At 35.6% G+C, this 13635-nt stretch overlaps 1 protein-coding gene and 1 long non-coding RNA gene across 2 annotated transcripts in view; one reads left to right on the forward strand and one right to left on the reverse strand.

Annotated features, from left to right (window-relative positions):
• LOC149488319 (uncharacterized) overlaps nt 1-13635 on the forward strand; it is a 109998-nt gene that overhangs the window by 76329 nt on the left and 20034 nt on the right. The window lies entirely within an intron of this gene.
• On the reverse strand, nt 9190-10647 carry LOC149488325 (uncharacterized). Its single transcript, XM_089695284.1, has 2 exons — nt 10159-10647; nt 9190-9727 (listed from the first exon to the last, which is right to left on the reverse strand). The coding sequence occupies exon 1, from the start codon at nt 10645-10647 to the stop codon at nt 10198-10200; it is 450 nt and encodes a 149-aa protein (XP_089551410.1). The 3' UTR covers nt 9190-9727; nt 10159-10197.

The raw sequence follows: 13635 nt of genomic DNA on the forward strand, positions 1-13635 counted from the left end.
TTCAGACGGGCTTTCCTCTACACAATGTAATAATTACGGTTAACGGTTTTTGTTTCAGGATTGACATTAACTTATGCTAAGTCGCTCAACAACGCAGTATTGGCGCTTTGTGAAGGGCATTCATTCACGAGAAGTAACAAAAACTCCTATTCCTGGCTTTGTTCAAAACGAACGGTCCTAAATTGCAGAGCCAAGATCAAAATCAAGAATGACGTCATCACAGAACACTTGCTGGAACATAACCATCCACCACCAAAATACATGATCACCAAGAAGGGTGTTTTATTAAAATTGGATTAAAGTTGGTTGTGGCTCGTAGCTCGTATTTTTACACGCTTTATATTAGCTTCACCTGTATGTTTGTAACCGACTTCTTTGGGCGCGATTTTGACCCACTTTAAACGGCCAGATTTCGTTCAAACTTTGTAGATTTATTGAGGACCGATGACAATACACTAATTTGATAAAAAATTTCTATTTTTTAGTTCGGTTTTCTACAAAAAGCGTGTTTTTTAGTTTTTTTTTTAACTATTATTATTTATTTTTACTTAATTTTAGTAAGCTGTATTATATTTTAATTAAAATTCTATGTTCTCTACATACATGTCTGTGTTCTTTACCTACAATTTTACATGTAATCTCGACAGGATTGTTATTTAAGCAAGCTTCAGTATTTTTAATGGTTTATCAAGAGACGAGTTTTAATTAAGCTAATGTCGACCATTTAATCGGTGTATTTCATAAGACAGCTCATAATTACAATAATTACATGAGAGTTTAATAAACATCTAGTCCCCATTTTACTAACCACGTCAATGTTTTCAGGGTTGCCATTTCAATATATAAATGTGAAAAATAGGAAGACGCCAGTGTTGCTTCTTCTCAAGTACACGTTCAGCCAAACGACCACTGATACTAGATACTGGAATTGCTCTAAAAAGTCGTCTAGGAAGTGTAAGGCTAAGTTACGTTTTGATGCATGCGGGAATTTGGTGTTTTCTTTTCTAAAACATAACCATGCCCCACCACGATTCTATAGAGATACAACTGGTCATCATATCAAGCTTGAGGATTAGTCACTTCTCAAAGAAAATTAATACCTAGTCTTACTATAAAAAGGATATAAATCTTGATGTTCATTAAAAATGTCTTTGTGGCAACGGCTGTCTTGTATGTATAATAAAAAAAAGGTTGCTGTGGCATCCCGTTTTACAATGTTCTAGAGGTTATACACCATAGTTTTGTAAATAGTTTCAATGTAATAATTGAAACTTTTACATGTTTTGGTGTGTGCATGTGTGTAATTATGTGTTTAGTGAGACCGTTACTAGTTACTGTATATACTACATTCAGTCTACTTCTAATTACTACATAAAGATAAACATAATATTCTGTGTAATAAGTTTTCAGGATGCGAAGACCAACACGATTTTAACCTAGTTTTAAAAACGCTGTTTATATTGTTTGTAGGTATCATAGCAAAAGAATAAGAATGCTTACCTTTGGAGAGTGTATGCTATCCAATTTATATTTTTTATTTTTAAAAGTCAGATTTAATAATTTTTCGTTCTGAAACTGAAATTATTATCTAGATTTCTTCTGAATGATTCTACATGGCATAATGTAGGTAATTAATATTTTTTTATTAGTGAGATATTTTCAAATTTTATTTTTTAATTTTTATCTCCTTCAAGCTACACTGAGAAGTCGATAATATTTTGTCTAATAGATATTTTAAGTATCTAATATAAATTATATATTACGAATATTATGACGTGAATTAATATTTTAACAAAACATTGGTGTGTTACCTAAATTTGAAACTGATTTCAAAATTAACTATCTTAATATAAGTACATATTTAAAAAAATTGTGGTAAATGTTACGTAGGTACATATTTCATAAAGTCATCACGAACACACATCACTTATCGTAGTTATTACATTTCATTTTAATATTTGGTAAGTGATAACTAGGAGATAATAAAATTTTAAAATTTTACATATTGTTTGTTTTAGTTACCTTTTTTAATTGAATTAAAAAGCTGTAATACATATTTCTTTCATAACTTAGAGCTAGCGCGCACGAGCAACTTTGTCTCCGCAACTATTTTGTCTCTTCCATCAAATAGTTGCGGAGACAACGTTGCTCGTGCGCGCTAGCTCTTAATGTAGATCTAAATTCTAATTCTTATGTCATTATGGAATCGGAAAATGTTAAAAAGAGACAATGTAAAAATGCAACTACTTCAGGGCAAGAGGTGTTTTACCACTTTTTCGTTTCGGGTTCAGTTATTAGCATAAATATTTTTGTGAATAGACGTTTGATGATACTTTATGGATTGTATGATGATGATGAGAATATATAATGACGATATTTTATTTACTAAAGTGTATGAAAAATTTACAGTTTGTGTTATAATGGATAATCACCGTCACTCGGGTTTCAGGGCTTAAATATGAATATATTCAAATTGAAAATGGGAAGAGACCGATGTTGCTAATTAATAACCACACGTTTAGTCAAACAACCAACGATAGGAGGTACTGGAACTGCGCCAAAAAAGCGTCCATGAGGTGTGAAGCGAGACTCCGTTTTGATAGCCAGGGACATTTGGTTTTTTACTCCTTAAATCATAACCATGAGCCTGTGCGATACTTCAAGAAAGCCAACGGGCGATATGTTAAAATATCGTAATGTTTGTACTTTTTTGTGTACAGAAATTTGTGAATTTGAGTTTTTTTTAATATTTGTTTTGAGATTGTTAGAGATAGGGAAATTTTCTTCTTCTTAATACATAATATTAATATGTAGTCTTTAACGTATGTGTGCATTTCAATAATAGAGTAGATAATTTATAAATAAATAAAAATCGTTAATAAAAAATGGTGTTATAAAATTTATAATTACATATAATGAATTAATATAAATTTTCTGTATGATAAAATTGATCACTTTCCAAGCTTTCCCACTACTCTGACAAAATAATATACAGAAATACGAATGCAGTTTAATAAAAATTATGTACAAATATGTCAGGTACATTTAATTCGGTATATTTTCAGGCCTTCGCTTCGAGTACATAACTACGTTTCGTGGTAGTCGCCTTGTCAAAGTACAAGGGTATACCTTCTCCAAAAACGACCATGGTTACTACTGGCGATGTTCTAGAAAGGCCCACTCGTGTAAGGCGAAAATTAGGATCAAGGATGACGTCATCACTGACGTCAATTTACAGCATAATCATGCTCCACCCACACCTGAGAGCATCAAGTGGAATACCTTTCAAACGGGCTATAACTGCATTTAGTTATTTTGAAGATGTTGGTTGAAAACGGAAGATCTAGAGTCCGTTCACACATTTTTCTTTTTACACAGACCTGATCATATATTATACGCTTGAAGTTGGTCGGAGCGGAGCCGCCAACTATTTTACAAAGACCGGCTGGAAGCTATCTGAAAGCGGATGCGCATGCAATCGGAGCCGAACGGCTGCGCGAACGAGAAAAAGTACGCGATCGGAGCCGGTCAGCTCCTCTTTATTATTTCACACCAAGCGCGTTCAAGCATTCTTAATGTCAAAAGCAGTGCACACGCAAAAATAAACCTTAGGTACTACATATACTAAAAACTCTGTTTTCATCGTGACAAGAATCTGCTCTCCTCTCCCGGTCTGTGTGAACGGACCCTTAAATGTATTAGTTTTTAATTTTTTTGATGAAATGGTAAATTGAAATGTGTTGAAGGTGTGGGTAAAATAATAAATCAAGTTCTGATCTCATTGTTAATTGAAGTATTTAAAAATTAACGTTAGATGTATTTGTTGTGGATAAAAAAAAACATTAAATACGGAATATGCGTAAGTTTGGATAGTGAGATTTCGAAAAAAGTATTAGTCTTTGTGATTATTATTATTATGTATAAGTTATTTTAATGAATTAAATTTTATAATAGCGCCTTTTTTATGAATTATTACATAGTTTTTGATAACAACGCATTGATTCATTTATAAATTCATGTATGTTATAATATTTATTTTTGTAGTAAGTTAATGTTTTTGTCTTCATGTTTCTACAAATATATTCAAGTAACCTGCACGATGCTTATGGGTTATAGTAGTAAAAAATATATTTCAAGAAAAATAAAGAGGCTTTCCATCATGACCTTGCCAGGATTAAGTAGTTTTATTAGAAAAAAAAAAGACGTGTGGCACTCGGGGACTGCCGCGATAAAGCTATTGCATAGCATGCCTTCAAGCCACACCTCCGTGTCCGTCGGAGTGGGGAGCGTGAGGTTTTTTCGTTACGGAATTTCTCGATTCGGTCCCCGCGCTCAACGCCCGCGATAGAAGCTATGCAATAGCTTAAAAATTGTCTGGTTCTTCCCCTTAACTTTTATATTGGTTTATAAATCAATTTCTTGATGGATCTGTATATTGCGAATCAATAAACAGATCCTTCAAGATATTCTTCTATTATTATTGTATCGAAAATGATAAAAAAACACATATGTACTACTATAGGTACATCTAAATGTATAGTAGTAACTAGATTTCCGCCCGCGGCTTCGCCCGCGTTTTCAAAGGAAAACCCGCATAGTTCCCGTTCCCGTGGGATTTCCGGGATAAAACCTATCCTATGTGTTAATCCAAGTTACCCTCTATATGTGTGCTAAATTTCACTGTAATCGGTTCAGTAGTTTTTACGTGAAAGAGTAACAAACATCCATACATCCATACATCTATACATCCTTACAAACTTTCGCCTTTATAATAGTATTAAGATAAGATATATTATGTCTTCTTAAAGAATCGTTCGGTATAGACCAATTTTTATTTATGTATAAGCAATGTACCTATGTATAGGGTGTATTATGCGAATTTAAATAAATAGCAAAGTACATCAGTATCAGGAAAGTAATTTTAAATATTTCCTTGCAGATGCCGAATTTGAATATATTAAAGTAAGTCCAAAGACTACTCTCGTTTTGTTCAACGGATACACCTTCTCGAAGGTCAGTGACTCCTACACGTGGAAATGCTCAAAGGGCCCCAAGTGTAAAGCCAAGATACGAATCAAGGATGGAGAGTTGACCAGATTATGTTATGAGCATCCCCATGAACGCCCTAGGTTAATCAAAACTAAGTCTGGCTTATATGCAAGAATATATATGTAATTATTAAAACTTGAAGAATATTTTTTTAAATTCTAGTTGTTGCTCGCAAGATTCTGCTTTCGGTGCATTAAGATCAAAAGAATATAGAGCTAGAGCAAGAGCATTCTTTCGTGATCTTTTAGTGTAAACAAACACTCATATTCAGTGTTGTTCAGTATTAGAACTTTGCATAGAATCTTTTCGAACGCACTACGAACAACGAAAGAATGCTCTACACCTGTTTACAGTTTACACTATTCGCTCGTTTGATGTAAATGCACCGCTTTACGAAGTTAATATGGTTAAGTTATAAGTACTTTCTATTGTTGTATCTTTATGGAATCGAATTTTATACGATTAGTAAATAAGTAATAAAAATGAAATACACTCACTTCACTCGTTCCATTTATTTTTGAAGTGAAAACTTCTTTAGCGGCGTTGAGCACTTTTTCTGTAATGGGTATAAAATCTTAAACTCGCGTCGGGACACGTGACCTGATCGAAAAAGCGTTAAGACGGATACCATTCCAAAATATCAAACATGCTCAACGTTAATAATCAAGTTTTCACTTCTGCCGGCACTCCCGGAGTGCAACCCGTCTTTTTTTTATTATTTTATGCTACAATTTATTACTGCAAGTAATTTTAGTGTACAGAGGCTGGGGTCTTCAAATTAAATACTGTATGTTCTGAACTGCTTTATTATATTTATACATTTATACTTTATTAACGTTAGCTTAGTTAGGCGAGTGGCAGACGACTGGCTCTCGCAGGAGTGTCGTCATTCGCCGCGCCACAAACCGCTGAATTTACGATATTTGATCACTGTGAATAATAACACACACTACATACACCCCCTTCTAAAAAAAAAAAAATGATTTACATAACTGACAAATATCAAAAAAAAAAAAAAAGAAAATTATTAGCAAACATTAATATTTGGGAGTCTATGCTGTGGCGTGATTCGCTCCGTTTTGAGCGATAACAATTTCTTCATCTTTCTTTTCAACCGAATATGTTTTTCCCCATAGAAATCTAAATAACAAGACACTAGAAGTCGTAAGCGTGCGTGACCTTGTCGCCACTCAGGTGATTTGCACATCACCAGTGCATTCGTCACTGTTCAGTTGCTCTGGAGACGTATGAGTGTATACATGGTGTGTTTCAGCAATTCCCATTGCGGATATTCTTCCACAAGTTGTCATTATACTTATAAAGGAATAATATTTCATCGGAAAATATTTTTTTTTAGAAATAATGCCGTTTTTCCTTAAAATTATAGAATATTTACAAGTATTACGAGTGTCACCATAGTAATCGAAATAACAATGAATGACACAGTCGACCATTCTTATTATCACGTTTGTTCGTATTGGACCAAAAAGTCTCATATACTTAGGGATGTTATTCTAAAATAAACCGTAAATTCGTGCGTTAGGATACATATTCAAAAGCTTAATTTAATAGATAAGTTAGTTTTCAATAATACAAGCTGTCCAATAAAAGGCATAGTTTACTTGTGTGTACTGTTTAGCTTTCGGTTTGAATGTGTTGATTTTGGCGACAGCGGTTTTCATACGAATTATAACATTACAGCACTTCTATGTGTCTTGTTATTTAGATTTCTATGTTTTTCCCATTTTGTTAAGTATTGTTTGATGCTGATAACTGTAAAGTTTAACTTTGTGAAATGAGCCGACACTCAAATTTATATATTATTAATATAATTAACTGGTTGAGCCGAGATTTGAAATAAAATGAATACAAATATTCCTAACAACTACTTATAACATTAATATGTGCTGAGATGACATTACGCAACCTTCGCGTGCCTACTTGCTTACAAAAATGCCAATGCACCATTAACCTAGTTACAGTCCAAAAATCTTACAGGTCTTTTAATTATTCTGCCACTACGTGATTTCTGTAAAGGCGTGCACACATTAGCCTCACTATGCTGATCTAATCTACTGTCATGTCTAACTTCATTTTCTTCTAAAATATATGCAGGCTTAAGTCTATCAATCGACACATTACACTCTCTATTATCAATTAATATTTTAAAAACTTTACTATTTCTTTCTAAAACTTTATATGGTCCGCTGTACGGAGGCGTTAGCGGTCTCCGTACCGCGTCCACTCTTAGAAAAACATGTGAACAGGAATTTAGATCAGCATGCACAAAAGTACTATTACTATTTTTACATGCCCTTTTTATGGGCTTAATTTTGTTCAAAGTGTCTCTTAATTTAGTTATAAATGAATGTGGATTATCAATTTTCGTACTTTTATCCGAACAAAATTCTCCCGGCAACCTTAAACAATGACCCAGAGCAAATTCCGCCGCGCTGATATTATCAGTGTCCGCTTGACAAGCTGCTCTCAATCCTAACATGACCGTAGGTAGTTCTACTAACCATGATAGATTATTGTTCAATCTAGCCACCAGAGCCGACTTCAAGGACCTATGCCACCTTTCTATCTTACCGTTACACTGCGGGTGGTACGGGGTAGTTCTCGTTTTTTGAATACCTAATAATTTCATTAAATCTGTAAACAATTCGCTTTCAAACTGTCTACCTTGATCGGTGGTAATAACTTTAGGACAACCGAAGCGACAATTCCATCCTTCATAAACTGCTCTAGCTACCGACTCCGCAGTCATGTCCTTCACAGGGCAAACCTCAGGCCACCGCGTTAATCTGTCGATCATAGTGACGCAATAACGGAAACCGTGCTCGGTTTCCGGTAAAGGTCCTATCAGATCCACGTGCAAATGTTCAAAACGCTCGCTATTGTTAAAATCGCTAAGTTTTGAAACAGTGTGCCTAAAAACCTTACTTCTCTGACACCTAACGCACGTCCTGGTCCAGGTCCCCACGTCTTTATTCATGCCTGGCCAAAAAACTTTTTTACTAACTAACGCACGCGATGCTCTAACTCCGGGATGAGAAACGTCATGAAATTTATTAAAAATACTTTTCCTAAACTGTGCTGGTATATACGGCCTAATATTCTGAGCTGATGTTTCACAATATATTTTAATATCGTCATTATTATCGAGCGCTAACTGTTTCCATTGCAATTTATCATTTGTTTTCATCAAATCCGCGAGCTCAGCGTCTGTCGCCTGTGCTCTCGCAACCTCCACGTATTCACTCGAACTAGGACATACGATACTCTCGATTCTCGATAAAGCGTCGGCCACTTGATTTTCAGAGCCTTGAATATGTTGTATGTCGCTTGTAAATTCGCTAATATACAACAATTGACGCGCTCGCCTAGGTAACTCTTTATTAGAACTTAATTTACTTAAAGCAAAAGTGAGAGGTTTATGGTCCGTGTAAACTGTTAAATTTCTACCTTCGATTAAATCCCTAAAGTAAACTATTCCTGAATAAATCGCTAAAAGCTCTTTGTCATATGTGGAGTACTTCTTTTGCGGTTCCGATAATCTTTTTGAAAAATATCCTAAAGGTTTCCAAGAATTTCCTTCCCACTGATTTAACACTGCCCCTATACTAAAATCTGACGCGTCGGTCATTAACCCTAATTTGGCACTAGATATTGGATGCGAAATAGTAACGGCATTTTTTAAATTTTCTTTACACACTTCAAATGCACTATTCGCCTCGTCTGTCCAATCTATACGCGTCTTATCTCGTTTTTTAGCCCCGTGTAAATACCTATCTAAAACTCCCTGAACTCGAGCAGCGTTAGGAATATGATTTCTGTAGAAATTTAACATGCCCAAAAATCTACGTAATTGTTCTACTGTCTCCGGTTTCGGATATGACTCGATAGCTTTAACTTTTTCCGGCATCGGACTTATGCCTTTTTCTGAAACTAAATAGCCTAAAAATTCTATAGAGGACTGTCCAAAAACACATTTACTTAAATTAATAGACATTTTATATTTACTCAACCTCTCAAATATTAATCGTAAATGTTCTCTGTGTATATCGGGGTTATCCGATCCTATGATGACGTCATCTATGTAACCGAACACGACTGACTGACCTTTGCCCCCTGTATAGTCGCTGCCATAATTCAATTGTTCTATGCCTGATAAAACTGTATTATTAATAAATCTTTGAAATGTTTGTGCCGCGTTACGCAGGCCAAACGTCATTCTTGGGAATTCAAAAAGCCCAAATGGCGTAATAATGGCTGTTTTTTTAATGTCGTCTGGATTAATACCTATAAAATGATACGCTCTACAAATATCTAACTTTGAAAAAAAATTCTTATTATGTAACCCATACGTAAAATCTTGTACCCTAGGTATCGGATAACGATCTGGCTTTGTAATTGCGTTTAACATCCTGTAGTCCCCGCAGGGTCGGATACCACCATCCTTTTTAGGTACAATATGTAAAGGACTGGCCCACTCACTATTTGAAGGTCTACATATGCCTAGCTCTTGCATCAATTGGAATTCCTTTTTGACCCTATCGTACCTGTCGGCCGGTAACCTCCTGGCACGCGCGTGCACAGGTGGTCCAGTAGTCTCGATGTGATGATACACAGAATGCTCTGGGACATCCTTGAAGGCTGGCGGGCGCGTGATGTCCTGAAATTGTTCCAGTAAATCCGCGTAAGGATGGTTGCTATTTATACTTTTAATAGTGCCGAAAAAATGTGTACTTTTAATTCCACAGACATTTAAACTGGTAACTGAATCGATTAACTTATTATTATACAAATCTACATTTAATTTAAAATTCTTCAAAAAATCGGCACCTATAATCGGCTGTTTTACATCACATACGACAAAAGGCCATTTAAATGACCGTCTTAGACCTAACGATAACTCTAAATTACATATTCCATAACATTTAATTTCGCTGTCATTTGCAGCATACAACTTTAGATCGATTTTTTCGATAGGCTTTCTAACACACCACTTTGGAATGACGGAAATGTTAGCGCCTGTATCGATCAAAAAACTATATTTCGTTAAATTATCTCTGATTAATAAACGATGGCTTTTGGTTACCTGACCTTGAGTACATCCGTCCACCGTGCCCGCATGTACTCCGTCTAGTTTCCCGACTGCTTGGCTCGCCACGCGCAGGGTTGCTCGCAGCGGTTAGCTCTCGATCTGTACCGAAAGTGAAAACGGCACAGCCAGTCCGGGTCTCCAGGTGCTCTTCTCGGCCGCGATGTCGATCTTCTCCTGAAGTCGGTCCGTCTGTCGTTGCCCCTAGAGCGCCCGCGACCCCTCAGTTCGGCGCGGAGCGCTGCAACCTCCAGCTCCAATCTGCTCATCTTCTCGTCCGGCTGCTCATCTGTTTCCTTCTTGCATGACACGGCTGCCACATCACCGACGTTGGTGTATTCGGTAATCTTGTCTGCCATGGCCGCCAGTTTGTCCAGAGACTGATCTTCACAAACCGCCATGACTGCTCGAACTGATGACGGCATTTTCGACAACCACAGGCTCTTGAGTGTGTTGTCTGCAATTTGTGCGCTTCGACCCAGATCCTTCATGCGCCTTAAAAACTGGGAGGGAATTAAACTTGCAATATTTGGAATTAACAGCCCATAATATTAATAATTACACTACCTATAATGTTAAGTTAAACCTGTCTCATTTACACATTTAAATATCAAATACCTTTCCCATTAAAATAATTGAGATTTCTTTGTAGATTTGAAAATTGAATATATACAAACAAACAAAAATAATCGTTTGATCATATTCGGTGGATACACGTTTTATAAGGTAGCGGGGTCCTACTTCTGGAGGTGTTCCAAGTTCCCGAAATGCAAAGCAAGGTTACGGATCAAGGATGACAAAATTACCAAGATGATAGATGTCGATCACGACCACGTGCCACCGCAATACGTTAGGACACAACATGGATACTATATCAAACTAGCCTCATAGGCACACTCACTGAAGACCGCACAGACTGTCGGTGACAAGTCAGCGCTTTTCAGTTCAGCGTTATTCTAAAACTAGATGCTGATTTCAGTGTCACGCTGATCGCTCGCTGACCGTCGGTGTCGGCAGTCGAAACGCATGAACGTCTATGAAGCACACGAGCATCAGTGCGAATGCTTATAGATAGCTAATGCTAAATAGAGGTTCATACATTTCGGCTTTCTGTATCGATATGGTACCGACGGTCAGCATGCGGTCAGCATGACAAACCTTATAAATAAACTTTCGAATTAAAGCATCAGGTTTTAATTGCTAATAAAAATTAAATGTACGATCAATGTAGATATTAATATACTAGCGGTCCGCCCCGGCTTCGCCCGTGGTACATAATATTTACGTTTTCTCTACAATATAAGAACCATCCTCGTACTTCAAGGAATATAATAAAAAAAGAATTATCGAAATCGGTTCAGCTGTTCTCGAGTTATGAGCTTACCAACACATTTTGCGATTCATTTTTATATATAAGATTAAGTTTCATTATTTTGAAATCATTATATGCATTAAAGGACACTTTATTTGGATATTTGTATAGAATATTTTAAACCTGAGGTTGCTAATACTTGTCGTGTTGGTCCATTTAGGGCCGATTTTTCAATCGCGAGATAAACAGTCTAATAAATACCCATCGAATAGATTTATTCAATTATTTATCTAACTCATTACGGCTCGCCTATTTTTCAATCGTGATTTATTTGATGAATAACTATCTGACCAAATATTTCCATATTGGCAGCACTGCTCTCGGAGTGGCGAAACAAACATATTAAATTAGTCAAGTTAGAGCGGGATAGAGTCAAATCTTGCAATTTGTCAACAACCGTCATTATGACTCACGTCAGGAGTGCACTTGTCTTCTATGATTGTTGATTGTTGTTTTGATTCGAGTAAAGAGTTTGGTTAAATTTGTGTTTCAATTTATATATTTTACGATGGAAACGACATACTTAAAGGCAGCGTTCGGCAAATTTTCAATGGCATGGTCATCAGTACTATCAAAAACACCAATTTCAATATGATTTTAATTGATAATAATTATATAGAAAGAGGTTTAATTGTTAATAATTCTACGCTCTATGTTATGACATACGAAAATATCTCAAATTTGACGCGTCAGTTGTCAACTCAAACGCCTAACAGTCGAATAGCGCGCTATCTGGCCGTTGGAGCGGCAAATAGATTTATTCCTCAAATAACGTAGTTATTGGATAGATAAGTCCTATTCGTCTATTGAAAAATTGAATATTTTGTTAACTGAAGAATAAAGTCTATCTAGCTGTTTATCTGGGCATTGAAAAATCGGCCCTTATTCTAGTAAGTAGTTGGTATAATTTATTTTAAGTTTATCGTAGATACCTCATGAGTCTATCTAATCTGATTTTGAAGCCATATTAACATTAACTAAACTATTTAGCAGATAGACCCAGAGTCAGAACTGCTCCAAGGACTCGAAGGCATATGGATCGAGAGACAGCATATAGGGCTATACAAATGATACAAGATGGCCGTTCTCAGCGTGTTGTGGCTTCCCTATTGGGTTATTCACGAAGAGCGCTTCTGGATGCTTTGAACAGATACCAAGTCGATTTTTCTAGAAGGTGGGGTTACGATAGACGTCGAGACTATACCCCGCCAAGAGAGCGGTTCGACATGTATTATACCAATACAGTGTGGAGGTCGTATTATTATTAAGACTGACTATGCCAAAGTATTTGTGAATTTCAATTTAATTTAATGTGATATTCATTTAATTTTATTTATTTTACTTTAAGTGTGCTATTTATGTTTTAGTCAAATTATAATTATTATATTTTTTTATTGTTAGAAAATGTACTTACCTATTTTGCTGTGATATATTTTGTATTCATTTTGTTGGAGTTGTTTTGACTGATTTTGTATATATATACTTTTAATTTTAATGTTTATATACATTTTGATTTTAATTTAGCTTCGCTCGCGTGGTCTCAGAATATAATAATGATTTTCATGTCGTATTTTTAATATAGCGCCTGTATGGCACAACTATTTAAAAATATTTTTGCATTTATAATATTGTTAGCAAGTAATTATTAATATTATTAGTCCATAAGGAAGTAATATTCCAGTTGGATTTATTTCTATTTGAGTATAATTTACCGTGATTAAGAAAAAAAATGTAGGTAGTAGTTAACTATTTTTGTCGTTCACATGCCGTAACTTGTAAGTCAATCAAAATTCGGCTCATCTACATACATACAAGTAATTTTCATGTCTCTACTCACGTATTGATGTTTTGTATTTTGTGATAAATAAATAAATAAGTAATACATTCGATGGTGCATTTACACAATCGAGCGAATAGCGAAGCGAATAACGTATGGAGTAAGGCGAAGATCTTTGAATCGAAAGAAGTTTCACTTCTGACACATGTGCTCAGCTCAAACGCTCTTTTTTTGCACTTCAAAGAGAAGACGAATATTTCGTCGAATATATCGTCGAGCCACGAGGCGAATAGCGAACGTGAATGTGTAAATGCACCATTTAAGGCGCGG

The sequence above is a fragment of the Colias philodice genome, chromosome 5 (assembly GCF_061535455.1).
Source record: "Colias philodice isolate Cphi_HAF_F1 chromosome 5, ilColPhil1 Martin Lab GWU primary, whole genome shotgun sequence".
Lineage (NCBI taxonomy): Eukaryota > Metazoa > Arthropoda > Insecta > Lepidoptera > Pieridae > Colias > Colias philodice.

Excerpts from the sequence above, each read along its gene's own strand:
- LOC149488325 (XM_089695284.1), bottom strand. The coding sequence starts at position 10,647 with ATGAAGGATCTGGGTCGAAGCGCACAAATTGCAGACAACACACTCAAG.